General features: G+C 40.2%; 1 protein-coding gene across 3 annotated transcripts in view; it reads left to right on the top strand.

The window, feature by feature from the left end:
* Positions 1–26,590, top strand: part of myrfl (myelin regulatory factor like) — a 45,071-nt gene that overhangs the window by 9,700 nt on the left and 8,781 nt on the right. For 2 of the 3 annotated variants that reach the window (XM_088644565.1, XM_088644563.1), the window contains 21 exons: positions 3,660–3,750; positions 4,433–4,494; positions 5,756–6,017; positions 7,631–7,734; positions 8,364–8,514; positions 9,268–9,463; positions 10,871–10,947; positions 11,952–12,062; positions 12,635–12,725; positions 14,132–14,332; positions 15,168–15,276; positions 15,976–16,085; positions 17,859–18,022; positions 18,904–18,967; positions 19,057–19,145; positions 19,804–19,872; positions 19,965–20,029; positions 21,807–21,998; positions 22,820–22,891; positions 23,202–23,286; positions 25,563–25,637. In XM_088644565.1, the coding sequence (XP_088500691.1) occupies positions 3,660–3,750; positions 4,433–4,494; positions 5,756–6,017; positions 7,631–7,734; positions 8,364–8,514; positions 9,268–9,463; positions 10,871–10,947; positions 11,952–12,062; positions 12,635–12,725; positions 14,132–14,332; positions 15,168–15,276; positions 15,976–16,085; positions 17,859–18,022; positions 18,904–18,967; positions 19,057–19,145; positions 19,804–19,872; positions 19,965–20,029; positions 21,807–21,998; positions 22,820–22,891; positions 23,202–23,286; positions 25,563–25,637 (2,440 nt within the window). The remainder of the gene's footprint in view (positions 1–3,659; positions 3,751–4,432; positions 4,495–5,755; positions 6,018–7,630; positions 7,735–8,363; positions 8,515–9,267; positions 9,464–10,870; positions 10,948–11,951; positions 12,063–12,634; positions 12,726–14,131; positions 14,333–15,167; positions 15,277–15,975; positions 16,086–17,858; positions 18,023–18,903; positions 18,968–19,056; positions 19,146–19,803; positions 19,873–19,964; positions 20,030–21,806; positions 21,999–22,819; positions 22,892–23,201; positions 23,287–25,562; positions 25,638–26,590) is intronic. The other variant, XM_088644566.1, reaches the window with a different exon arrangement.

Here is a 26,590-nt window from a genome sequence, read left to right as displayed (position 1 = left end):
CATCACAGAATTACAACAGCAATGGCTTGCATTTACTTGTAGTGACAAAGCCAGATACCAAGGGGATTCACAACATCCCTACCTGGATCTGAGTTAACACTCAAAACCAAGAGGTGGCAGCAAGAAATGTAATTTTAAATGGATTAAGGAAGGGGAATTTCAGGCTGGCCTATATTTATTATCTGAACTGGAGCTGATCAATGGAACATAAGAAAGATTACAAATGAGAAGAGGCCATTTAGCCCACTTGGCTTGTTTGGTTGCTAGTCACTAATTGAGCTATTTCAGCCATTTGTTTAAAGAAATCGGATATCAGCCTCAATAATGTGACTGGGCAGCATTTTTCAGACTTTCACAAGCCTCCTGTTCTGGCTTAGAAATGCAATACCCAACAGTTTCCAACAGTGTCCTCTGGTTTATGTTTCATTGTTGATTCTGGCACTGGGGGGTGATACTGCCCTTTTTACAAAACAGCCCATGATATCTTGCAGTATCCCCAGTCTGGATGTGGTCTTCAGGTTTACTCCATTAATGTGTGTTAATGAAGCATGTATCTAGTCATTTTGTGTTGTAACACCTGTTATCATAATGCAAATGTGGGGGACATGTAGGCGGTACCTCAACTTGGGGATACTGTAATTAGTCATGCCTGTAGACTAAGACAGTTGTGCAGCAGCCTCAGTGAAGAAACACATCTGCACGCATTGGCATTATATGTTCTCTCACGCATTGGCATCAGTCTTTGTACAACCTGCCTACACAAAAAAAGTTGTGCATCTTGATTCAGCTCTTGTATCTTTATTCTTTTAAATATTAATATACAGTACCTCTAAATATTGTTGTTACAATGAATGGCAAGGGCAAAGTAAAATGTACAAAATAACATGTAAAACCTCTAATTTACATCACAAAACAGACAAACTTTCCAGGAATACGTAGCGGCATATTCTGCGATTCAGAACGAGGCAACAAAACTTCTGGTGAGGTGAAGCAGCCCTGTAATATTGTAAACAAGAAGGCTTATGAACACATCTCTTTTAATTCAATAGAAATGTTGCTCTTGACTTCGAGACAAATCCTTACTTGTTTACTCTGCATCACGTTAGCGCATTTCAGCGGTGAAATGTCTACTTATTACCCGTACTTATTCGCTCTTACATTTTATTACATTAGTCATTACACTGACCAGTGAGCAGGAAGGGCCGGTTCACGTGGAAATGCGTGCAATCTCTCACTCTCGCCCGTGGCGAGACCAGGCATTTGCAACAAGATGGCGACCATACAGTACTTTCACAAAGTTCCGGATTTTGTGCCTAATTCTGGATTTGTAACATGATACCGTCAATTTATTTAGTTACTGAGGTTTAATAACTTGTCTGAGAAATTGGGACTGCAGTTCTACTTTAAGTGTTCTGTTAGTGTTTGTAGTGCAAGAAAGCTTATTCTCTGGAACAAAACCTTAATGTTATAAAGCGATGTGAGAGAAACAGAAGAACATGATCTCATCTGCGCTACTCAGCTTATAGTAGTGTGTGCCGTTAGCTCTCGTGCAAAAAATGTTGTATCACTCTTCTCTACTAAAGTTTCTCATCGCATATCGATGTAAATATTGATGCATACAATGCCTTATTTGATCTATTTATTCACTGCTTCTATTGACAGTTCTCACATAGAACACATTATGCAGAAGTAAAACATTCAAACTAATTATATGACCAATTACTATAGGCAAATACTTTCATTATTGTGAAATCGAGCTCTCTACGCCTTGATTTAAAGCTCATGTAACTTCTCTCCATAGCCCAATTCTTCAGAAGATTTTCAGAGCGTAAAGAATCTTCAAAGAGGTGAAGTGTACTGTTTGCCATGATAGGACAGCAGAAGAAAGCCACCTTTTATGACAGGCTCCTCATGCTTATCATTATCGCTAATGGTTTCAGTAGCAGACAAACAGATGGGGTCTGAGGGTTATCATTTAACATTTATTAGAGGTCTTTTTTTCCTCAGGTTAAAAAATCTGGAATTTCACTTTTTCTTATTGGATTATTAGTTAATAACTAACACCGATCAATAGTCTTGCCCTAGAGAGACAACGGATGATTGTCTTAGCCCACACCTGCTGTATGAAAAGAAAGAGGATGGATTATCTGCTGTTACCATTGTTTCTCGAACGCTGTGAATCAGAGAGAGTATTATGAGTGACTGCTTACATTTTCTGCTGTACTGTTATGCTCCAAACTGAAAATGAAAATCATAGTTTGATTCCTCTTAGTTAGGGATCATTTGTCCAGTAATACATAATTGTATTTGTGAAATTTGTATATGAATTGAATTGCAGTATTTCAGAGAAAAAAATAATGTAATATGGTGTCTGCTGTTTTTTTATTGCATCTTGGCATTCATGTACATTATAATAACTCAGTCTCAATTACTGAAATAATTAGCGAAGGTTACCATTATATTGAGCCATTGAGAGATCTGGAAAACATGAAAAACAATGCTGAGGTGTGTGATGAAAATCACTTACCTAACTGATAAATGATTAACATAGCCCTGTTAACCCAGTTTGTCAGGAGACAAGAGCTAAACTCTCTGATAATTTACAGTCCCTGCTGAGATGTGAACTTGTAGCCCTCTGATACTGAGGTACAGTACAGATTGTCTTTGCTTATCTGCCACATGCAGCCAGCACGGGTAATCTAATAATAATAAATAATAATAATAATAATAATAATAATAATAAACTTGAATGTATAAAGTGCCTTTCCATGCACAAGGATGCTGTACATAGTGATAAAGACAAAGACAAAAAATACAACAAGATTGAAGATTTCTATTATGTTGGTGATTTTATTTTACTGCTGCATGATTTGTTTTTATCTCAGACCTCATTCATTTCTTGTTCTCAGACTCTTCCTGGTTTTCTCCTGGTGTCTTCCTGTATCACTTTTGCTATCACAACCAATTCTACTCTTCATCCTGCAGCCTTTTAATTAGCCTGCTTCACTTAACCCAGGACTGTTGTTAAAGTTGGACCTCTTATCCATCAACTGAGTGGAAGGCCTAGTGCAGACACCAAAAAGAAATAAGTTTACTTTCCTATGAACTCCCAGAAACATGACTGTTGAATTAATCGGGTCTGTGTGTACTTGGCAATGGACAGGGATCCTGTCCTCGGTATATTCCTAGAATGATAGACTGGCACCCTGTCTAGGGAATATTAATACCTTGTGATGGACTGGCATCCTGTCTAGGGTGTTTAATACCTTGTGATGATCTGGCATTCTGTCCAGGGAGTATTTTGTTCACTGAGTAGTTCTTTGTGTTCCATTCTTTTTGGAGGACTTTTGCAAGTCGTCCATCGTGAGTTGCCACAATTTGAACACAGCTTGCTTATGGTTGTGCCATGCTCAAATACTTATATGTATACTATACTACAAGTATCTGTAGTGTATCTCTGTATACCTTATCATGTTTGTACCTGTCTTTCACTTTATTGTATTTTACCGTGGTGTATACCATGGGAAACCTTTAGAAACTTTCACCTCTCAGTGTTCATATTTTGAAGCGGAAAGTATTATGGAATGAAAGAAAATGGAAAATGAAGGGTAAAATTAAACCGACACTAAGAACTGCATTCTTTTTTCCTCCCGAATCAGGACATGACGTCACTGGGGTGCTGGAGAGTCCAGTGGTGGACACCAGCATGCTGGAGCAGTACCTCAGCAATGACCTGGACCCCAGCACGTTGTGAGTGTCTCCCCTCTGCTCCTGTTACTCTGCTGGCTCTACTGCAGCCTGCATATATTATATCAGAGCCAGAGCCAGGGATATAGACAGTGCATGGCCCGAGACGCATGTTGCTGGTCTACCCATTTAAAACATTCTGATTCTGCTGGAATATATGCATCCACAAACGGCCAAGAGCTCTTAAGCGATTTGGTAAAGGTTAGATTTATGGTTGGTCTGGGACGACAGTGCCAGTTGCAAAATCCTAAAGAGCTGGATTTCTGTTGGCAAAGGATTCTTGTGTCTATGCAATGGATATCCACTTCCAGCACAGGTTTTGGAATGTCTTTTTGATGTTTTAAAGTTCCGCTTCAATGCTGGCCAGAGTTATAATAAAGCACTCGAAACTCCAGAGAAACCTGCGCTTTGTGTGAAGAGAGGTTTTTAAATTTGCCCCATACAGTAGTGATGAATGAATAACCTACTGTAAGCAAACCTTAAACCGTTAAAGTGATTTTAAGAGGAACTTCAGAAAAGGGACTGTTCCAAATATAGTACTAAAGCTTTATATTACTAATATGTAAACATACTTTTGTTTTGTAGGTGGGTTGTTCTGGGAGAGTCTCCCATTTGTTCAGTGTTGTGTGCTGTTCTATTCAGAAACAGAACTGACAGTCCTCTTGTGTTTCTCCCTGTTGTTCAGTATGCTACCAGAGTCACCCCCTGACTCAGGATCTGAGCCCTGCTCTCCTCCTCAGATACCAGGTAAAGTGCGAAAGAACATAAAAATATGACAGCCTTACTTGTTTACAGATGCTAGGAGGCCTATTCATCCATCTTGTTTGTTCGGTTTGCCAATAACATTGTGACCCAAACATCACATCCAGCTGTTCCTGAAAGATATCAGGGGCCTCAACACCACCATTTTAGGTAAAACAGTGACTAATGTTTCTGCCATAAATACACTTCCTCACAGTACATTTAAAAAAAAATGATTTCCCTGCCTCTGATACATAGTCATCATTCAGATAAAATTACCCTTACAGGTTCACAGAAGCTCATGAAATTTCGAAATGCTTTAAGCAAGTCAAGTGGAGATGTGGTTGAAGCTTAGTTGATCCTTTAGATGATGTCCCGGTATAATAATCACAGTTACCCATGTGCAGAATTGATTAGATATGGTAGCTATTGTACATGACCCCCAATCACGTTCTTTTTTATAGTGAAAAGATACCTGGGAAAGAACAGTGAAATAAAAGCATAAAGCACAGTGTACCTATAGTTTAAAGATATGGTTTTCTGTGCGTTTACAGTATGTATTCTCCCTGTATTTAAGCCCATGCCTTTACTGTAGCCTATTTTATATTTAAGTGTTAAATACCTGTCAGTTATGGCAATTGTTGAAGGTGATATGCATTAAAATATTTATATTAGAAAGAATTTGGTTTTCTGAATGTGAAAAATTGAACTAAACATGGATTTGAATAATTAACAGGATAATTGAGTAGAGTGGTGGAACAGATATTCCAAGTATCTGTTCAGATTAATAGTTTATGTTAGGGAATCTAATATGTCCTGACACCCTTAATACATGGTAACTGTTGTTACATTATAATAGTGACCTGAATATGCGATGTCAAGCTTTCAAACACTAGAAAGGTTACACGCCAGGAGAGCAGTCATTTGGCAGTTCTTGCTTGTTAGAGGCTAATTAATCTGAGGATCACATCTAGGGGGTTCTTGACAGCATGACTTGGTATCTTATTCCACTGGGCATCAAGTTTTGAAACTGTAAAATTACAGTGAAAGTATAGTTTGCAAAGGGCAGTTCTTCCTGTGCTGCTCTCCCTATTCACAATAAACACAATGTACACTGTTATAATCCTTTATTTAGTTTTTATTTGGTCATTTTTAAAAATCTTTCTTGTCTATTATTATTTTTTTTTCTTTGGAAAAAGAAAAAAGATTTTGCTGAATGGCAATTGGAGTGTTTAAGCTGGTGCTTCACGTTCATGTCTGCTTCCAGATGTGCGCTCTTGTTCTTCATGGTCGGATCAGGTGATGCCTCTTCCTGCTGAGTCACCCAGCACCGCGTCCTGTCTATTTAAAGATGGGATTCCAGGATGGCAGACCGGTCCACCCCAGCACCCGGACTTCATGACGCTGACAAACAGCTGTGCCAAGCCCAGTGCCCCTCCTCTTCCCATTCCCTGCCTCCTCGAACCCTCACCTCCTTGTCAGGGCACAGCCTTCCCCTGTGTGCCACCCAGACCCCCTTATCTTTCAGGGTAAGTTGGACAACAGTAACCAGAAACGGGAATGGAGAGCAGAATGTATCTCCTAGTTTGCTGGGAACTGATACATAAACAAGCTTCTTGTGATGACCTAGTGCTATGAATCTGAAAATTCAAGGCAATATATTTAGTTTAGTTGTTGGAGGCACTGTATCTCACAGAAGGTCAGTGGAGGTTTTTAGCTGCTGCACACTGAGCACATTGGCCCAGACTTTCAGCTACCCAGGAGTACACTCCAGGTTACCCTGGGGGATCCTCAGATGTTCCCAGGCCATCCACCAACATGGCATGTTTTGATCATGGGGTCTGCATCCAGTAGGTCATTCTCAGAGGAATTCCAAAAGGTGTCCCTGGGTGCCTGACCTGCAGTACCTTGATTGGCTCATTTCACTCTTGAAGATTAGCTTCTCCTAGATCACTGAATACCTCATCCCAGAGGGTGAACTCAACAGAGAAATCTCTGTTGAGATTTATTAATCATGCGCTGTTGGTCATTACCTCATGTTCAAGACTCTAGGTAAGGATCGAAACATAAACCAAAAGCTTTGTCTGAACATTGGACTCTCTCTTCATAACAGCAAGCCCCCTACAGATCTCCTGGCCTACACTCACTCATGAACAAGACCCTGAGGGTAGTTCGACCTCGCTCAGAATCAGAATGTGTGAAAGGTCATTTCAATTATCTCTTTTAATTAAGAAGTGCCAGTCATTTTTGTTATGCCCCACACTTTTTGCAACAGTCAACCGTCTCTATGAAGCCTGTGACCACACACATGAGAGAATGAGGAATTGTGGGCAGACTCCGAGATACTTGTCTATTAACATGTCACGGTCACAGCATCCCCATACTGGAGGTTCTAGGGCTGATTAGCAGAGATATGCAAGCTTCACAAATTACAGATTGTTTAAGGGCTGCTGAGAGCCATTCGATCCCAACAGCCTCAGCCAGGTGTGTGCACCCACTGGTAGAACCCTTGGTCACAGCTGGCTTGAGCCCCTCATGGTAGAGCTCCGCCGGCCGACCCTGCAATTGCCTTTACTGATGGAGCCACTCAAGAGGCATTTCTTATGTTGTTTTCTTAAAAAAAAAAACTCTGGTACATCATATTAAAACAAACGTCATGGTGCTTCTAAATCAATAGTGTTTTTACTTAGAACTTCTATAGTGCAATGTGTTTTAAGTTTTACCATATTTTACCAGGTTACGGTAAACAGAGTAAAAGCATTGTTACTAATATTTAGGTTCGGTTTTAGTCATTGTTTTTGGTTTTGGTTTGGTTTTTAATTGGTTTTCTGTTTGGATTTATAATAACCTGTTTAACTACAATGTGTTTGCCATGTCAAAATGGCAAAATAATCTACTGAAATTAAATGTAAAAAGTTTACAGACCATGAAATGACCCTAATAAAGACCTTTATAAGGGTCATTTCACCTTTAAAAGTGGTGTAGAGAAGGAGAGGTTATGTCTGCAGCATTAGATTACCTTTGCCCTTTCAGTTTTCAACCTGATTATAAAAATCACACACCTAAGTGTCAGGTGAGGTGGTTCTTTTTCTCAGAAATAGTAGGGAGGTGGCTTACCTGCCCTGATCTTGCATTCCCACAGAACCGTGTTCCCAGAGCCCAAAAAGAGGAAGCATTCGGACTCTATTGAGGGAGGAGTGGACTCACACCCCTGGAATGATCCAAGCAGACCGAAGAGGCCAATTAGTAAGCGCTTCTAGAACTCCTTAAAATCACAGCCAGGTATGCCCAGAAACACAGCTGTAAATACTGTTAGTGTGGCCGACGTTCCTATTCAGGGTAAGATAATGAAGTTTGTTTAATGGACGTGCTTTACAAATATTGTATATGGTAGCCCACAAGTACAGTAAAATAAAACAATAAAATGACACTGAACTTAGAACGATGAAAGTGAAAATGCCACTCAAAGACTGAAGAGAACAGAAACACAACTAAAAGCAGATGATAAGAACTAAAATAATTTCAAGCATGTAGGTATACTGATGGAACTGCTATTCGATAACATTAGCAGTTTAGAGGTAAAAGAAATACAGGACCTCTCCCACCCTGGCTTTAGTATGCATTAAGACATGTAAAATAATAAAAGTCTAGAAGAAGAAGTTTTAAGATTACACCCAGCAAGGCTCCTATAGAAAACAAATGAGGGTGTTGTGTTTGGAACATTTATGATTATTCAGTTTGATAGTCTGAGAATAGGACAAGGATTAGATGAGGAAGGCATACTTAGGGGCAGGATGGTACACCTCCTCAAATCTGTGCACTGCAATGCTCTGCTGGCTGATGAGTCACTTGCCCGTCATGTTCCCCACTTCCAGCAGTGAATGCTGAGCCCAGTGGTGAAGCCCCCAGCTATGACGGTGATGGACAGAATGGCAGCTCTTGCCCAGGAGCATACCAGTCCTTGACCTGGGATGTGTACCAGTCCAACCAGTGGACAGCTCTCTACAGCAGCAGCTATAAGAGCCTGTGAGTTCCCCTGCCGTCCACGTTTTCCTGTTTTTGATTGGTCTGGCACTCACATCACCATACAGGATTGCAAAGATGGTTGGTAAGACACCCACTGCTCAGACAAAGAGAGCCCTGCTTCCTGCTCTGGGGATCAGAGGATGTGGAGAATATTGCCAATGTTGAGTCACAGCTTTGATATTCTGATGAGGTTGTGGGGATTTACTTTCTGCGAGAAATTTGACAGCAAAGCGCACAGAATTTGTCAAGTTTGATTATAAACTAAATAGGCTTTTACATTGGAGTGGAAAAATCATACTTTGAATGGATCAGTAGATAGTTATGAGTCAGCAAAATTAATGGAATGCCTCTTACTTTCATAGTGATATTTGAATTCACAGTGGATTATCCAATTTATTTGTCTGGAAAACATAGTTGTACTGATTTATACAACTGGGTATTTTACTGGAAGAGCTGAAGTGAAGCACCTTGCTCAAGGGTACAACAGCATGACCACCTGGGATCTGAACTCATGACCTTCCAGTTTCAGGCCCTTAACCCTGACCTCTGGCAGGCGCTAATCAAAATGTGTCTGAAACACAAAAGCATGTTTGTTCTGAAGCATGTTTTTTGCATCCCTTGAAAAAGTCAGAAAAGCAGAGTTTTTCAGTCTTATTTATTAGTTGTTAAAAATTGCAGTATTTTCTTGACAATTCAAGTAGAGTTCCCTATCACATCATGTACTGTATGCTTTGCTGCCTGGGTTTTTTTCAGCCCTGCTCCTGGCTACCATGTTGACACGGACAAGGGGTTCAATTATTCTGCCACAGATGAAGCCTTTGTGTGCCAGAAAAAGAATCACTTCCAGGTCACAGTTCATATAGGGATGGCTGGGAACCCCACATATGTCAAGACACCTCAAGGCGTCAAGCCCATTGAGAACTTTTATGTGAAGGTTTTCGGCATCAAGGTAAGCGCTGTCTTTCCTGTTTTTCAGAGGCCAATACCAAATCATCCATGTACTGTAATTAAAGATATCAACAATTGGGGTACCTGTCCTTTTACTTTTCATTCAAACTCTGTGTAACTGTAGGCTTATTGGTAGACCAAGTCCTGTATCCTCGTCCCATAAGGCTTGAAACATTCTATCGGTGCAAAATGCTTAAATTAGTGTGCCTACTTTTTAATGCACATTTTTTCTTAATTCGAAAAGACATTTAAGAAATGTCAAATTGAGGATTGAATAAAAGACAAGTAAGGTATATGACACCTTGTAACCTGATTTTGTCAAATCTCAGAAGCTAAGCCAGGCTGTGCCATGACAATACTGGGATAGGAGAGCACGATTGAAGTTGCACCCGCAAATGGTGCTGGTGGACCAGTAGGTGGCGTCCTTCCCTCTGATCCAAGTTTTTGAATTTGGTGACTGGGTGAACCGTGCTGTACATGTGTTGTCCTTCAAATGAGACGTTGAACTAGGTCATGTCTATATGGTCATTCAAGATCCCCTGGCTCTAAGAAAGAGAAGGGGTGTTAATCTTGATGTCCTCTCTGACCTTCCTTAGGATCCCTCTTTAATTCAGTTAGTGACGGAATTTCATATTTTACCTGATCTGCTGTGCTGACTGGGGAACAGACGTGCCACTTTGATTTACGGAGTCTATGTGGGTGTTGCACTTCATTGGTGAGCGAAGTGGGCCCCCTCCTGTATGCAAAGTGCTGTGAGATCCGTGAAGAGGATGAAAAGCTCCACAATAAATATAGGGAATTGTTAGAATCGTAAATATGACACCTTGATTTTTTTTTAGTGTGGAGTATTCAAAGTTTCTAAAAAAATCTACATTCTAGAAATCCTTTGAATTCAATTTATAAGTGGCCAATTTGTTTTCCAGGATGTGATAGCAAATTACATTACTGTAGTGATCACAGTGATCATAATAATTCGTAGTTATGATCTCAAGATGTGAGTTGATCTCAAGGGCTCTGTAATTGAAACCTCTAATGTAATGTCAAATGTAATGTAAGATCAAAACCCGGAGAGCTGTTTAGTATGTAGAGCTGAAATGGGTCTTAAATGAAGACAGCTCGACAGCTGAAACACTGACTTCCTTGGCACCATGGGAGCTGTGAAGTACAGGTGTTTTTCTAAGTTACAGACAGTCTTATTGGACCTCTGCACTTGCTCATAGAAATATAATAGAAAAATAATATTTTTTTACACCATTACAGTTGTGCCTGTCTGTTGTGGTGTGAAGTTAAAAAAGAAAAATATCCGTCATTATTTTAATTATAATCCCAGACAGCACTAGGAGGGATGTTAACCAGCACCTTATGACAAACCCAATTACTATAATACCTCACAAAACCTTCTCCTCAGGTGGAGGCCCAGAATCACGTCATCACCATTGAGCAGTCGCAGTCGGATCGTAGTAAGAAGCCATTCCTGCCTGTCAAGTAAGGGTTTCTTTCCTATATTAAAGGACATCGTCCCGTGTGTTTTAGGATTGGTCATATTTCCTTTCACTGTGTTATTTTTTATGTATAATTCATCTTTCTATCATGATGTTCCTGTGAATGCACAAATTCTGATACCTGTTATTCATGATTTCTTTAGGCTAGGCTGAAATAACAAGGAACGTGAGTTGCCAAGATGGAAACATGTGTAGAGATACAGAAAGTCTCAGCACAGTGTCCTTGTTTATAACAAAAGACTCTCCAGAGAGCTGAGACACAACTGTTGTCTCCTTCCCTCAGCTCTTAGCCCGATGTTTCTAGGTACTCTTTATACCAAACAGATAGCATCAACAGACTCGTTTGATACCATGAATGTTGTGTTAGGAAACTGTTGCAAACAGCTAGAGCTGGCGTTTGCAAATATCACAAAAATTCAGCTGTCAAACTTTTCTTTTTCAGGCAAAATAAAGACCTGTCGCTGATGTACTGCCTGCTTTCTAAAACATAATGGAACTATGTCTAGCTGAATCCTACATGTTTCCTCATTCCCAGAAAGCAACCAAATTACTACTGAAACCCATGCAGGGGGCTCATCTTGCATTATTTCAACTTACATTGTAGTATCCTGATGCTGTTTTCATGCATGAACCCATGTAGTAAAACATAAAAAGCTGGCTCTCTCAAAGACAGGCTCTTCACCTGTAGCTGTACGGATTGAATTATTTGCCATATACACAAGCTCCAAAAGAAAACAGTAAAGGGTCCATGATCAAAATTATTGTATCATTATAAGTTGTGCAGGTGCATTTGTTTGCAGATAAGCTTTAAAAAGTCAGGGTTTATTTCAAGACACAATGGGAATGGAAGAACTAGCTTGCATTTTAAAGCATGACTAAGATGACTTAGTGTATTGGCGTAGCAGCCAGGCCTGCCTTCCTCTGCCACTGTGACCTGAGTGGCGTGGAAGAGTGGGGAGTGACTATGGCTGCTCTTTCGTCCTTCAGGGTCAGTCTTCCAGAGGACAAGATCACCAAGGTGACACTCGGCAGGCTGCACTTCAGTGAGACCACAGCCAACAACATGAGAAAGAAAGGCAAACCCAACCCCGACCAGAGGTGAACAAAGCACCTAATTAAATCCCTCACCTAGCAAACCAGCTCTGAAACCATCATCCATTATTCTGTGTTCAGGGTCACAGTGGAGCTGGAGCTTATCCCAGCAAGCAACAGGCACAAGGCGGAATACATCCTGGATGTAACACCAATTCATTGTAGGGCACACACAGAGACAAACGCACACACTCATACCAGAGCCAGTTTTTCCATATGCTAATTACCCTACCAGTTTCACTAGAGTCTGTGGGGGACTTCCTGGGGGAAACCCACATGAATGCGGGAAGAACATACAAACTCCATGCAAATAGCACCCCAGGAATTAAACCCAGCACTGTGAGATGTGCACAATTCTAAATGAATACACAGCATTGGACTTTGTTTTTTTAAAAATGTAAAAGTGAATGAAACAGAGAAGCAGGATCAACTAGAAAAGGAAGCTGATGTATATTAAATATTGTGAATTGTAACCCAAATGAAAACAGTTAAAATGAGAATCTAGTGCATTTAGAATCATATCCAAGGGGTGAGAGTTTGGATGTGATTGTGACCTTGCTCTGCTGGTTTTGTGTCAGGTACTTCATGCTGGTTGTGGGGCTTTACGCTTCTGTGGAGGAGGAGCAATACTTGTTGGTGGCTCATGTTTCCGAACAAATTATTGTCAGGGTGAGTAATGCCTGCTTGAAATAGACGATAAAACACGCAATAAATCATAGGTTGTGAGCGAACCCCTCGCATGTTCTTTTTCTGAATTTCATTTTATGGGTTTTTTTTTATTGCCGCTGACACTACAGAGGTCAGCCAGATTTAAAGGGGAAGAGCAGTGAAAACAGTTTTGTGCTAGCACTGCGGGAAAAGACTGGTAACATGGACATAGTGAAGCGAGATTACTCTGGTTGCTGCCACGGTCATTAAAAACCTGGGCAATATGGTGTGGTGTTGAGCTGAGAGGGCTGTCTGATAATGAAGGGGAGCAGCAGAATTAGGCAGGTCTGGCCTGAGTGAGTAAAATTCTATGTGAGTAAAAGGAGGCGTCAGTTGCATCTGTCTGTGAAATGAGCCATTCCTCTATAATTATCAATCTGCCATCTTCGTTCAAGGTCACACCACAGGGCCCTGGAACTGAGCCAAGAGGGTGGTGTGCTTAAGGAGGCTCCCTTTGCTAATGCATAAAATCCTCTCCCCAAACAGGGCACACGCAGATTAGCATTATTTGGTAGGCTAGCCATGCGCATCATGCAGGAATGCTGGACAATTTCTCTGTGGCTGAGTATATTCATTTCAGCAGGGGAGGAGTTGGTTACTATGGACACTTCTTACTGCTATTAATTCTGGGACTTCTAAAACTACTACTATTAATAGACAGATTGGATTTATATTGTGTGGCACATCCAGAAGTGTGGTGCCAAATTTGGGGCTCTTTTAAACCAATGGGCCAAAGCAAAACAGACCCATCAAAAGTGTAATGTCAATTATCCTAAAACTAAAAACAAAACCCAAGAAAGGTCCTCACTGAACTCTGCCTAGCCTCTTCAAAGTCCCTCTCTTTCTGCAGCCAGCTTGCTTACTGGCTTCTCTGTCCTAGAGCTTTCTCAAAACACATATTTCTGCTTCTTGTCCCTAAGTTCATTGGTTGCCTGTTTTTGGGCTTCTCATCTAGTGTAGTATATGATAGAGCTTCTGTTGGTTTTCCTGCTAGCAAAGGTTAACAGCACCTTTGGAAGTCTCCGCCTCCTGGTTTTAACTCTTACCCAACCAATTGTCTTCCTCCAGTTGGTCAAATGACTAAGAGGTTATTATTCCCCGTTGCCTTCTGGGTAATGTGGTTCAGCCCAGAACGTCAATCTTGTAATAACCAACTGCCGTTTAATAAGCGTTGTTAACAAACTTGGTCTCAGAACTCCATTATGCGGACTTTTAAGTAAACACGTCATCAGCATAAATGGCAGTGCTATACAACCTGAAACCAGAAGAAAGCAGCAGTACTAATTTCTGCAGTCTTTCTTCACTTATCCTTCATCCTCTGAGGTTCATAAAAAATGAGGATGTCTGCCATTTTCCCCCTGCTGTAGGCCTCTAACCCTGGTCAGTTCGAGAACGACAGTGAGCTCCTGTGGCAGCGAGGGAACACTCCAGACGCCGTCGCCTGTCACGGCAGAGTGGGAATCAACACAGATTCTCCGGACGAGGCTCTGGTGGTCTGCGGGAACATGAAAGTCATGGGGACGGTCATGCACCCATCAGACAGACGCGCCAAGCAGAACATCCAGGAGGTAGGAAGCACAGCGGGCAGAGCCCAGCTTCCACACACTGAACACCAGGGAGGAGATCACTCTGCCAGCCGTCAGACTGAGGCTCTTCCCCACACAGCGCCGGGGTGGACACTGTGATAGTGAACTGGGAAATGAACGTGTTACTCCCTTAGCGTTAATGTGTCCTAATCTTTATTTTTTTTTAAATTGAAGTGATTTACCAAAAAGTGTTTATTCTTCCAATCCTGAAAATATTGATTCATTGGTTGTAATTAATTAACACCTCATTGTTCAAGTGACACAGGAAAAAAAAGCACAAGCTGTTTTTCCAAAAGAGTTTTCTGATCTGCTCTTAAGTTGCTAAGCTGCTTTTCATGTTCAATGCCTATTGAAAAATTAGCAAACTTGTAAATAAATAAATAACTGTTGCAGACAAGCCTGTATTTCTAGTGACTTTGTGAACATTTCTTTCGAAAGGTCTTGCAGCAGGCATTGTCTTGAGCACAGATTTGCTTCCTTCATTCTCTTTACTTCTTGGTCTTAGGATCCAGACGCATAACCTTATCCACACTTGCTCTTCTCTGAATCTGATGAACAGAAATGATGTTATAGCAGATGAATTACTGCACTGTATAATTTCACCTTAACATCTCTGAACTTTTAAGTGGCGCTTTCAGATATACTGTATACTAAAGCTGTGGTATGCCGTCTTAATCACTGTTCCACCAGACAGATAGTAGTTTAATGCATTGTGATAACTAAGGGCTTTAGTTAACTTTGCTATTTTAGTCACATGAGCAGCATTATAAGGAAAAATGAATAGCTTAGTAATATTGTGTTTTGTGATAATCCGCAGGTGGACTCAACAGAGCAACTCAAACGGATAGCCCAGATGAGAATAGTGGAGTACGATTATAAGCCAGAGTTTGCTTTACAAATGGGAATTGATCAAACCCATGAAACAGGTAAAATTATGAAACTATTATTGTAGTGAACACATACATAGTGTATGCAGTATATATGGTAAATATGCTCTATAATTCCCATTTTTGTAACGCCACTCTCACCTATCACTGGGTGTTCGTTTTGCAAGGCCCCAATACAAATCTTTATAGAGGCTACTTCATGACCACTGTTTGAGTACAGGAGCCCTTAGTGATTCCCAAGCCCTGGGAAAAATCAGAGATGGGGCCCCACACACTCTCTTTATTCCCAAGCAACCCACTCCCAATTATCGCAGTGCATAATCCTGTCAAAAATGCACTTTGTGTTTGCTTTATGGCTTCATTTCCCAACATTCACTGACACAATACATATTTACAGAATAAAAAAAAAAAACTTGACCACTGAATAGAGCTAGCCAGATCAATCACATGTGGGTGTCAATAGAAAAAGTGCCACCTATAAGACTGACATACAGGAGCTCATTTTCAAGAAGCAGGTAGTTCTTGTACTCTGGAAGGATTCTTCAGTGGGTTATACTGTATATTATACTGCCCACACTGGCTGTTGGATCTCCCCTATTTATGACCACCCCTGACTGTGTAGGCCCCACTTCAAGGTGTGGTTGTTTGTGGCTTGTTGAGGTGAGCTTATTCTGCTGGACTCTGGCTGGTGTCAGATGCCCATGACTGAGCAGCTTGCTGTGTCTGTCCTTGTTTCAGGAATCATTGCCCAGGAGGTGAAGGAGCTCTTGCCTTCGGCAGTGAAAGAGGTTGGGAACGTGACTTGCGCTGATGGAGAGAAGATTCCCAACTTCCTCTGGGTGGATAAGGTATAAGAGCCCTTTAGTGAAGGAATTGCACACACAACAGGGCCAGTTTTCCCAGAAGCCAGTTAAGCTACCAGTATGGGAGGAAACCTGAGCACCTGGAGCAAACCCATGTGAACCTGGAGAGAACATACTGATAGCACCCCAGGACTTGAACCCAGGGCCTCAGCACTGCAAGGCAGCAGTGCTAACCACTGCACCCACATGCAGCCCTCACAATCTAACCATTCTGTTTAAAATAATGAAGTAAGCAAATATAAATGTAACATTTGAGCTACTATAACCTGGCAGTGTTTTGGTCAGAATGTATGCTGTGAACTAACTTTGGTCACATTTCTTGCTGTATAATTTTGTGTGAGAAGTTTTGGTTAATAGAAAATTTGAACAAATAAGTCCTCTCCCTATGGGTGAGCAGACATAAATTTTGTCTTTTGTCTTTTATTCTGAATGATTATGGGATTTATTCGCAAGTAGGTTAGCAAATCTGTTCGCGTTTGCTAACCTACTTCATTTCATGTACTATATGTGTGGTCAGATAGGTTTAATGATGTTCACTATCCATGTTATATATAAATATATAATATAACTAGACCACTATAATTTAATCTCCAATACAAGATCCCCTAGAGTTTTACAAAACAGGTTTGGTGCTCTTTCTATATTCTTTCTTAGTCCAAATGAGAAGCATGACTCCACATGATCACGTCGGGCTCTTAAGCTTTGAGGATCTGGCTATTGGACTCAGTCTATTAAGACTGATTGCTGTCCCTGTCATTTAAAAAATCACTATAAAGAGCCTGTAATGTTTGTCATCAAACATCATGCTTCTTTTTTGAACAATAATTGGGACTACAGTAGTTCTTCAAAATTCATTCCAGTAACATGCTGGTGTTATTGAGACTTACGCTTAGAACATAAGGAAATGGAACTGCAAAGCATCCTGTTTGAATCTGGCTTGAGTTACATATTCATTTTTATTCTCTGAATTCAAGCCAGTTGTCTCAAGTGTCTAGGCTCCAACTCCTCGCTCCACATGCCCTGAGCATCAACAGCAACTATTCACCATTTGGTACAAGGTGCTTTTGTTCATCGGACAAACTTCAGCAAAGACCTTTTTCTTTCCAAAAAAGTGATGTGAATCCATTTTTATCATTATATTTTAAGAACTGTTATTCAGGATGGTGCTGTTCAATCTGCATGAAGCAGTGGTCAATTGTTGAAAATTATTATCTGGGCAGAAATACTGTTGTGATGACGTTTTTGTAGGAAGACCGACTTTTGTAGTATGCCCATACATGTTTTGGGTGCAAAAGCAGTGACACAAGTGTGCTGTCAAACATGTTCTCTGATATCCACAGAACTATCCACTAGCTTGGCCGTCCATATCAGGACACCTGCAAGATCGGGTTTCCTATGAGTACTCGTATTGTGAGTTCAAAGTACTGCTAGTACTGCTTGTGATCAAATGTAAGACATGGCTCAGACGAAGATGGAAAAAAAAAATAACCCCCTACATTCTAACAGGAAACCCAGCTGCTGAAACCTGCAAAATGAAATAAAAAAGATGATTCATCTGTTTATCCGCAGAAGACAAGGGACCTGGCCAAGCCAGTGATGAAAAAGACCTACAAATTAAATAGGACCAGCTCAGCAGGCCAGAACCAATCAGCTGGGTTAGGATCAAAATCAAACAAAAGCAAAACATTCTGATCGTTTCTGCCCTCCAAACTGTTGTCAGACTCTATGTGCATCTTGCTGTTCTTCCCCCCTGTGCAGGAGCAGATCTTCATGGAGAACGTGGGCGCGGTGAAGCAGCTGTGTAAGCTGACAGACAACCTGGAGAACCGCATTCAGGAGCTGGAGGTGTGGAACAGGCAGCTGGCCAAGCTGAAGCGCATGGGGAGCCTGACCTCCACCCTCAGCGCGAAGAGTGCGCACAGGTACTGCTGTGGTCTGAGGAAGGACTCTGACTGGGGCAAATTTAATAGTACAGAGGTGCCTTTCTGTCACCCCCCACACACACCGTGCTTCATTTTGTGTTTTTGTATTTTTCTTTGTGAAAGTCAGACAAAAAAAAGCTCTCAAGACTTTTTTCCTGCATAACGTCCTTCCTCAGTACAGCTGTGTAGCAGTAGAGAGCACATTGTACGTGAAGCTGAGGTAATTAGCACTGTGCATTAAGACCGTTGACTGCTAAATACAAAACAAAGCCACTCTGCTCCACTAGATTGTGTTTTGCTCCCAGGGACAGGTAATTAATAATTAATAAAAAGATGATACATTTTCCCCAGTTTAAGGTTCTCTTAAAAGTGGATTTCAGGTCAGCGAGGCAGAGTGTTGTGAACAACCTGAACAAAATGCTAAAAGTTCTGCAGCATCATTCTGAGAGAGATCTGTAGGAAACAGACCTTAAATCTTAGACTGCCGTTTCCATTTAAAACAACAAATCTAAAATATAAACTTGGTCAGCGATTTCCACCATTAATGACACTTGTGACTTTTCGTTATCTTGCTTGTCCTAAATAAGCACTATCAACCCTCATTCAGTCAACAAGGAGCAGAGGGAGAAACCCATTACAAAGTCAAGAAGCCAAATCTATCAAGCGTCCAAAACAACAACAAATGATGGCGCTGACAGCTACAATATTATTTTATGAAGCTGGTCCCAGTAATTTCTTGGATTGGTGACTTGTAAGACAAATCAGGTTGCCGAGGTTGCAGGCGGTTTTGGTAGGTGCCTGTTGGTCATAATTCGCTCCTTTTGAATCAGAATTTTGAAACTTCTGATTTCATAAAGAAATGTGTGTTTTTTGGCTTTCAGGAAAGTCAGCAAAAACTGCAGTATACCGCCTTCGCCAAAGCCATCCCCAATCGCATCTGCTAAAGTGAGTGAAATTCCATTAAAAACCTGTCTCACTCTCTTCCATATTCGACAGTACTCTTTCACACTGTTCCTGTGTGCTTTCTTCCTCAGAAATGCCTGTCAGAGAAATATGAGCACTGCTCACGCAACAAATTCTTCCAAGCCACCATCATCGCCCTAGTGTCAACAATGGCATTTTGGTAAGGCTTTTCTCGGACTCTTTTCCTTCAGCTTTCATTTCTTGCCAAGTAATACAGTTGAATGATACTAATCAAGCCAAAAAACATCCATTTTTACTTTAAAAGCTTGCATGGGCATGCCAATAAGTTCATATTTTTACTAGTCTTGATCCTTGGTGTTTTGTGTCAATGCTATTGTTTTCTTGCTTTTCTTGCCTTTAGATTTTGATTTATGTATGGAAGTGTATTTGCCTTTAAGCAAAAATGTATGTTCTGTCCCTATAGTTAGACATTAAATGTTTTCCTCCAGAGTTTAAAGGCATTCACAGGCAGGTTCCTGAAGACCAGATTGTGAACTATGGGTGACAGGGCTGTTTCTCCTCTCCTGGATGTGGAATGTCCATCTCAAAGAAATCAGGAATCGGACACCTTGGAATTTTAAATCTTACCTTAAATATATATATATTTTTAAGTCTTTGGTTTAGTTTCTCATGGTCTCTCCTCTTTTTGTCTGTGTTTTAATGTATTGTGCTTTGCAGTGATGTGTCATAAAACACACTCTTATAAACTTTTGACCATTACTGATTTTTCATACCACATTGTTGGCATTGCACTGCCACGTTCCTCATCATTGTGCATTACGAATAACTGGTTAACTGAGTGCTGCATGTTCCAACAGTGTGATTTCCATCACGGCTCTCTACATGCTCACTTTGAATGATGATTATAATGCCTCCCCTGGGAACAGGTATGAGACCTCTGCTTACCTGTCATTCACATTGTCACATTGTCCTCTGCGACTTCTTTGCTGATAAGGCTGTGTACCTTTTCCATTTGCAGTAATGATTCACTTCTGAGCACACCTGCCAGCACCACCACTTTCCCATCATCCTTTTTTCCCCCAGGTAGGATCGTCATCGCCATCTATGCTCCTTACAAGGTCTTTTATATCCCAAGCATCGAAAGAAACAAAACAGAATACTCAGTTTATGCACGTTTTTTGAAAGTGTGTAAGATCTGAATAGGGATTAAATGTTTTTCTCGTCATTTTGATTAATTGAGCACATGACAGATCATGTGATGTGACCGGCTTGAGTGACTTTGTCGCATAAGCACGAAGTCACTTAGTGAGAGTTGTTTGGGCGCAGGTGATTAAGAGAGCCTTGCAAATCTCAAGAACAGCAGAGAAATTAAGCTATGACATCTTATGGCACATTTTAGAGGAAATCCTGCTTTGAACCAAAAACAGCGATCCAAAGCACAGAGTGGAAGCTTATCTTACTCTTAGAGATGTTCATTTAGGGCTTTCAATTCTTGAATAAGATATGAAGTTTTATAATTGATCTATATACAGTATAATATATTGTTTCAATTATACAAGCACCTATTGCAAGGCACTGTTTAGGTAACACATTTCTCTTGATGCTCAGTATACATTATGGCAGTGTGTCATTTATACTTTGAGCTTGTTCGTCATGTTATAGTTTGAAACTCTGCTACTGTACATTTTAGTGCACCTTTTGTGCATTATTTGTAAACTGGGACACACTTGAACATTTTATTTATCCTCTTTACAATAAAAGTTTAACTGAATGTGATGAAAATGGGATTGGAGCACTGGGGCTCTTGGATCCATTCCTGGGGTACTATTTGTATGTTTGTAGGGTTTCTCTGGGTGCACTGATTTTCTCCAGCAGTCCAAAGACATACTGGTTGGTTAAGAGGGAACTGCAACACTATTTTTATATTTTGGGGTTAGAATTGATGAGTGCTTTTCAAACCACAATAAAAGTAAAATGTTATGTACACAGTAACTTGTAAAACCTCCAATTTATATAACAAAATAGATTAAATTTCCAGGTATGCCAGCTCTATATTCTGTGATTCAGAATGAGGCAACAAAACTTCCGCTTACAGTACATGGTGCGGCTCTATTATATTGTGAACAAGGAGGCTTGTGAATACATTTCTTTTAATCCAATAGAAATATTGCTTTCAATTTCGAGAGTTTTGCTGACAAATAATACTTGTTAACTCCGCATGCCGATTTTGGCGATGAAATGCTTGCTGAACAACCTGTACTTATTCAGGTGTACATCACATTACATTAGCCATTACAGTGACTAGTGAGCGGGAAGGGCCACATTACAGCAATCTGTGGGAACTCTCACTCTCATCCGTGACAAGTCCAGGCGTTTGCAACAACATGGCAACTCACGGTACTTTTGCAAAGTTCATGATTATGCGCTTAATTTTAAATTTGTAAAATTTGTTGTTTTTTTTTGGTACAGAGATTTAATAACCAGTCTGAGAATTTAGGACTGCAGTTCCCTTTTAATTTTTCTTTTTCTGTATATTGGCTCTGGTGTGTTTTTATGTCTGTGTGTGCCCTGCGATGGATGGAACCCCTGTCCAGGGGTGTATCCCAACTTGCGTCTGTTGCTTGTCAGGATAGCCTCCTGCTCCTCATTGTCCCTGTGCTGGACAAAGAGGTTAGAAAATGGATGGGTATAGTGTATGACAGGAAAAGTGAAGTAAGAAGCTGATAAAATACTTATTGTACACATTATAACTATAGAATACCAAAGTGAACAAGACATACAGATTTTTTGTGTGGTGTATCAATCAAGAGCATGCCGAAAGTTTGCCTTGATTTGGTAATGCTGTCCCCTGTTTTCTCAGCAAGTACTTCCAGCACTACACAGCCCACAATGACGCCAAGCCCACGGCCTCCTGATGTGGATTTCTGCAGCCTGATGTACTGTGAAGTTGTGTACTGCTGCCCCTCGGGACCCAGTAACCACACTGCGTCCAGCCCAGAGCCCTTCCCAGCCACAACCTCTCCAGTCTCCCATACAGACACTCCTCACACAGGTATGCTGATCACACTGCCGTCTCACAGATCTTGCAAAACGCATTCTAATGTAGGGATGCAAGCAGTCACAGGGCAGTCTTGGCGAAGGTTTGAGATTGCTTTTAATTTCCCATGGAAAGGGCCATTCCAGAGAACACTGGAGAAGACACGCAAGGTTTATCCCCACATTATGCTGAATTCCAGTAGTCTTATAGAGCGTTTAAGCCATGGTCACCCTATGTTATTACCAGAAATGGGTGTTTATTTAGCCGATAACTGCATATTGGAATCATCGAGAATACTTCCACTTATGACACAGTGGCTATTCCCGGTAATGTTAACCTTCCAGTTACTCCACCTACAACAGAATTTCTGATACTGTATGTCTCAGACATCAGGTGTCTGTTTAAAATGCACTCAAGCTGGGTAAAGAGCGATGATCCCAGGCCAGAGTCAGATTGCTACACTGTACATCCTCATTTCCTGCATCCTGAACCCCTCACACTACTATCTTCAGAGCCATGCAACAGAAATTTCATTTGTTTGGAAACATGGACAATTGTGTTTTAACAGAGACATTTGCCTACACCCAGCTGTTTGCTGTTAGTTTAATTCACTGGCGTTTGCTTGTTTGTGACTACAAAAATCATTTTATATGATAATGCAAATTACTTATCATATTTGAACACTCTCATTATTTGCTAAAAACATCTAGCAGTGCTGGAACCAGGTCAGGGTGACTTCAGAAGGAAATGGAGATCTTGACTGGTGATACTGGCTTTGCTCACCATGAAGGAACAAAGTCGTCTGAATAGCATTGTTTAACACATTGTTCTCAAAGTTTCTTCTTCAGGTAGAGAAAACAACAACGTTTATGAAAGAATCCTCGGCCATCTGAAAGATGACAAAGACTGTAAGTAGTTGTTCAAAGACTTTTTCCACAACATTATCCTGTGAAAAATTCGACATTTTTACCCTAGATATGTAAGAATGTGTGTAATGTTTTGTTTACAAACAGCAGATGTAATTTTTTTTATTTTAGATATGTTACAGTGATTATAACATGTCTGTAAAGAAATGTTAGATTTTCCTCTTTGTCTTATCGGGGATCAAACAATTTAGTTCTGCAATAAAAAATGCATTTAATTGAAATCGAAATCTGTGATAATGAAACCTCTTCAATATACAGTACGGTATTTTCTGTTAACCCTTTGTGTCCTTAGGGAAAAATACAACAATCAAGTCACTGTTCATTAAGGAGAACCAGCAGATAATTGACCAGCAGTACTGTGTGAAGGATCACTGTGGGTAAGCTGGAGGTTAAAGCCTTCCAAATTTCTCATCTTTCTCAAAGCCAGTCCCTAATTAAGGCCAGATGTTTGGCACGAATATCAGTCATGGAAACAGAAACGATGACAAGTCCAGAAGAAAATACTACCTCGGACTTAATTTTGAATACGTAACATGGTGATGTTAAGATAAATCTTTTTCCATGTTTTACATTTTTCAGGAAAAAGTATTTTTTACTCACTCAATTCAGTTCAATTCAATTCAAGGTGCTTTATTAGCATGACCGATGGGTAAAATCAGCGTTGCCAAAGCAAAAAAAAATAATGAAATTCACATGAAACAAAACAAAAAATAAAAGTAAAATAAAATCTACAGACATTTACAACAAAGACATATCATAAAATATTTACATATACTGTACTGTAGACCGATTGAGCATTATTGGGAGACAGACTCACTGTTCCTCAGGCTGTGACAGGAGATCACATACTGGGCTGCCAGTTCAACTGAGTTCCCTCCTCCCTCTCCCAGTAGGATTGGGACCCGTTGTGATTCTGGCAGGTGTGGGAACTCTGGGATGAGATTTCTGAATTTAGGGAAGAATGTTTCTCTAATCCCAGAGTATCTGTCACAGTGCACTCTTCTCACATTCTCCTGCTCCATCCTTTACAGTCAGGCCTGTCATTACACTCAGTCTTATCTTCAGATGCTCCTTCTGATCAGGAGCATTTTTTTATTGATCAGCACTTAAGTAAAGTAGCACCATGGTGTTACTTAGATTCAGGTAGCTGTGCTAATGATCTGCCAGTGAGTTCCAATGCACACATCTAGATAAGGAGCTTTCACCTAATACAAACCTCTGGTTACTGCACTCATCTAATTGGATACATAATTCTGTTGTAGATTTTTAGTAAATCTTTGTGCAGGAGGCCTATATACCTATATCTTAAACAGCTGGTGTCCCAGAACTCAACACAAGAGCAGAACGTTCAGGTAGCATCTTATAGTGTGGAGAGAAAGTGTTGATTGTGAACAATTACTACAGGAGCAGGGGTTCTGCTGTGACTATGCAAATAAACTTTTGTACAGAGTCTGACTTGAGATGTCTCAAGAAGTCTCAACTCAAAAACTTTCGACGGGGGATTTTTTTGGACAGGTCCCCTGATTTCCAAAGGCAGAGCACTGGCTTGGTCACCCATGTCACCTGACCTGAACCCGTGCTATATTTGTCTGGCAGGATGCCTGAAACTTTGTAACTCTCACACTGTAGATTTAAATGTAACTGCCCCCCTTTGGAATGTAACTGAAAACAAAGAAGGACATATGAATATGTCTGAAAGGAGTAAATTTCTATTTTACATACATGATACTTGAGTGACACATCTTGCTAAGACTGATAAATTGTCACCCTGCACATTTAACTGATGTTTTTGATGTTTGTAGAGTTAGGACCTGTTACTCTGACTCTGAATATTCTTTACCCATTGATCTAATTTGCAGGGCAATTTTAGAAAACATCTTCTGTGCTGAACGCATTTCAGTGTGTTCTTTGTAGTTCTGTCTGGGAATTACTGTAGGATTCTTACTTGAAGAAATGCACCATTGAAGTTACATTTGCTGTGTGTTGTTTCTGTTTCTGTTAAAGAGGATTGAAATACACATTCACTTTCAAGGAGTTACACTTTGAAACAGTCATCGGTCTGGAACTTAAGTTAATTTATTCATTTAAATAATTGATCAATTAAACAGTCTCACCTATTACCCTTTTTAAGAACTCCACTCGACAGCATCCAGTAACACAAATGTACATTTTTCAGTTAGTGAAAGACATATTTAAACCAAGCTGGTATTTGTCTTGGAAATCAACAAACCAGCTTTAAATTGATTATGCTGAACATCATCACACTAAATAATTTAGAGGTTTATTTTTGTATTTTTTCAAGTGCGTCTAACTTAAAAAAGTCCAGCGCAGAACAGAGAGGCACTCAGATTTCAAGAACAAATATGTCACAGGCTTTAAAATAATAGTGTTTTATCTTTGTTCTGCTTGTCCATCTTGTGCTTTTTCAGATTTCTGTGTATATATATTTAAAGAAAAAAGAAATATGACTTTTTGGTGTTTTAGTAGATAGGCAGACTGATATTTATATTGGCCACATAAGAGGCTGTGTTATCACAAAAATGTTCAGCGCTGAGTTCCAAGATATCTTTCCATTAATGTACACTGTTCTCACTCTCTGCCTTACAGGTCTTTGTGTTAATCTTTCATTTTTGCCTTTGTGTGAAATGTGTAGGTCTGGGAACTACACCTATGTCATTCCCATTAGCAAGTACATGCATGAGGACATGCGAGTCACACTGCAGATGAAGTAAGTGGGGGGTGGGTCTTTTCTGAAGTGGTTTGTTTGACTGAAATATTGTATCCTGCCTCGTCTTCTGCCACTAGCCGTCAGAATGTCTCTCATTGGGGTGGCTGTTAAACGGAATGTGAGCTCCAGGCCACTCTGATTTTGGCTGCTGCAGAGCTGCCTATTCAAATGCCGACATATTTATTGGTTTGGACTTACTGCAGTCAGAGACCGCTGTTGACGGTGCAGGGACTGACAGGGAGATACTCACTGATGGATTTAATGCAAGGAACAGTTTTGAGCTCTTTATGAGCATAAGCACATTCCAATGGGTGAATAAGAATGTAAGAGTCCTTTTACACAACAAATTGGTTCATCTAACCCCTTTGGTTGCTGGTAGGTGACTGTTCCAAGGATCTCATCCAGCCATTTCTTGGAAAACATTAGGAAATCATACTTCATAAATTTGTTTCATATTTTCACAAGCCTTTGTGCAAATAAATGCCAACTGTACTTGGCTTTAAATTGGATTTTAGTTTGTAAGTGCATTTGTGGTTTTCAAATACTTGAATCAAGTTTCCTTCGTAGTTATTTTAAAGGCAGCGAACACACCACGTTTCTGTACTTTTGACCCTCCAGTATAGGATATTCTTTTAAGCTTAGGAAAGCTTAAAGCTTTCTGCTTTTTCTTCTCTGGACTGATTTCAGAGCAGCAATTATTTTTTAGATGTGGTGACTAGAATTGTGCACAATATTCTGAATGGTGCCATACTAGTTTATTGTATAATTTTAATGCAATTTAAATTATTCACTTTTAATTCTGTATTCTAACTTTTGTGTTGGCCTTATTTTATTACTCCTCCAAATTGTCTAAAATATGTAAATTATGTGTCAGTTTAAGGTCCTAAATCTTTTTCATAGATTGTTTCTTCAAATGTAGTGTTTCCCATTGTGGATCTATAGTATATGTTTTT

This window comes from Lepisosteus platostomus, chromosome 9 (genome assembly GCF_059453375.1).
Source record: "Lepisosteus platostomus isolate fLepPlt1 chromosome 9, fLepPlt1.hap1, whole genome shotgun sequence".
In the NCBI taxonomy this organism is placed as follows: Eukaryota; Metazoa; Chordata; class Actinopteri; order Semionotiformes; family Lepisosteidae; genus Lepisosteus; species Lepisosteus platostomus.
The sequence above is the reverse complement of the archived record's forward strand: the minus strand, read 5'-3'. Positions and strand labels throughout refer to the sequence as shown.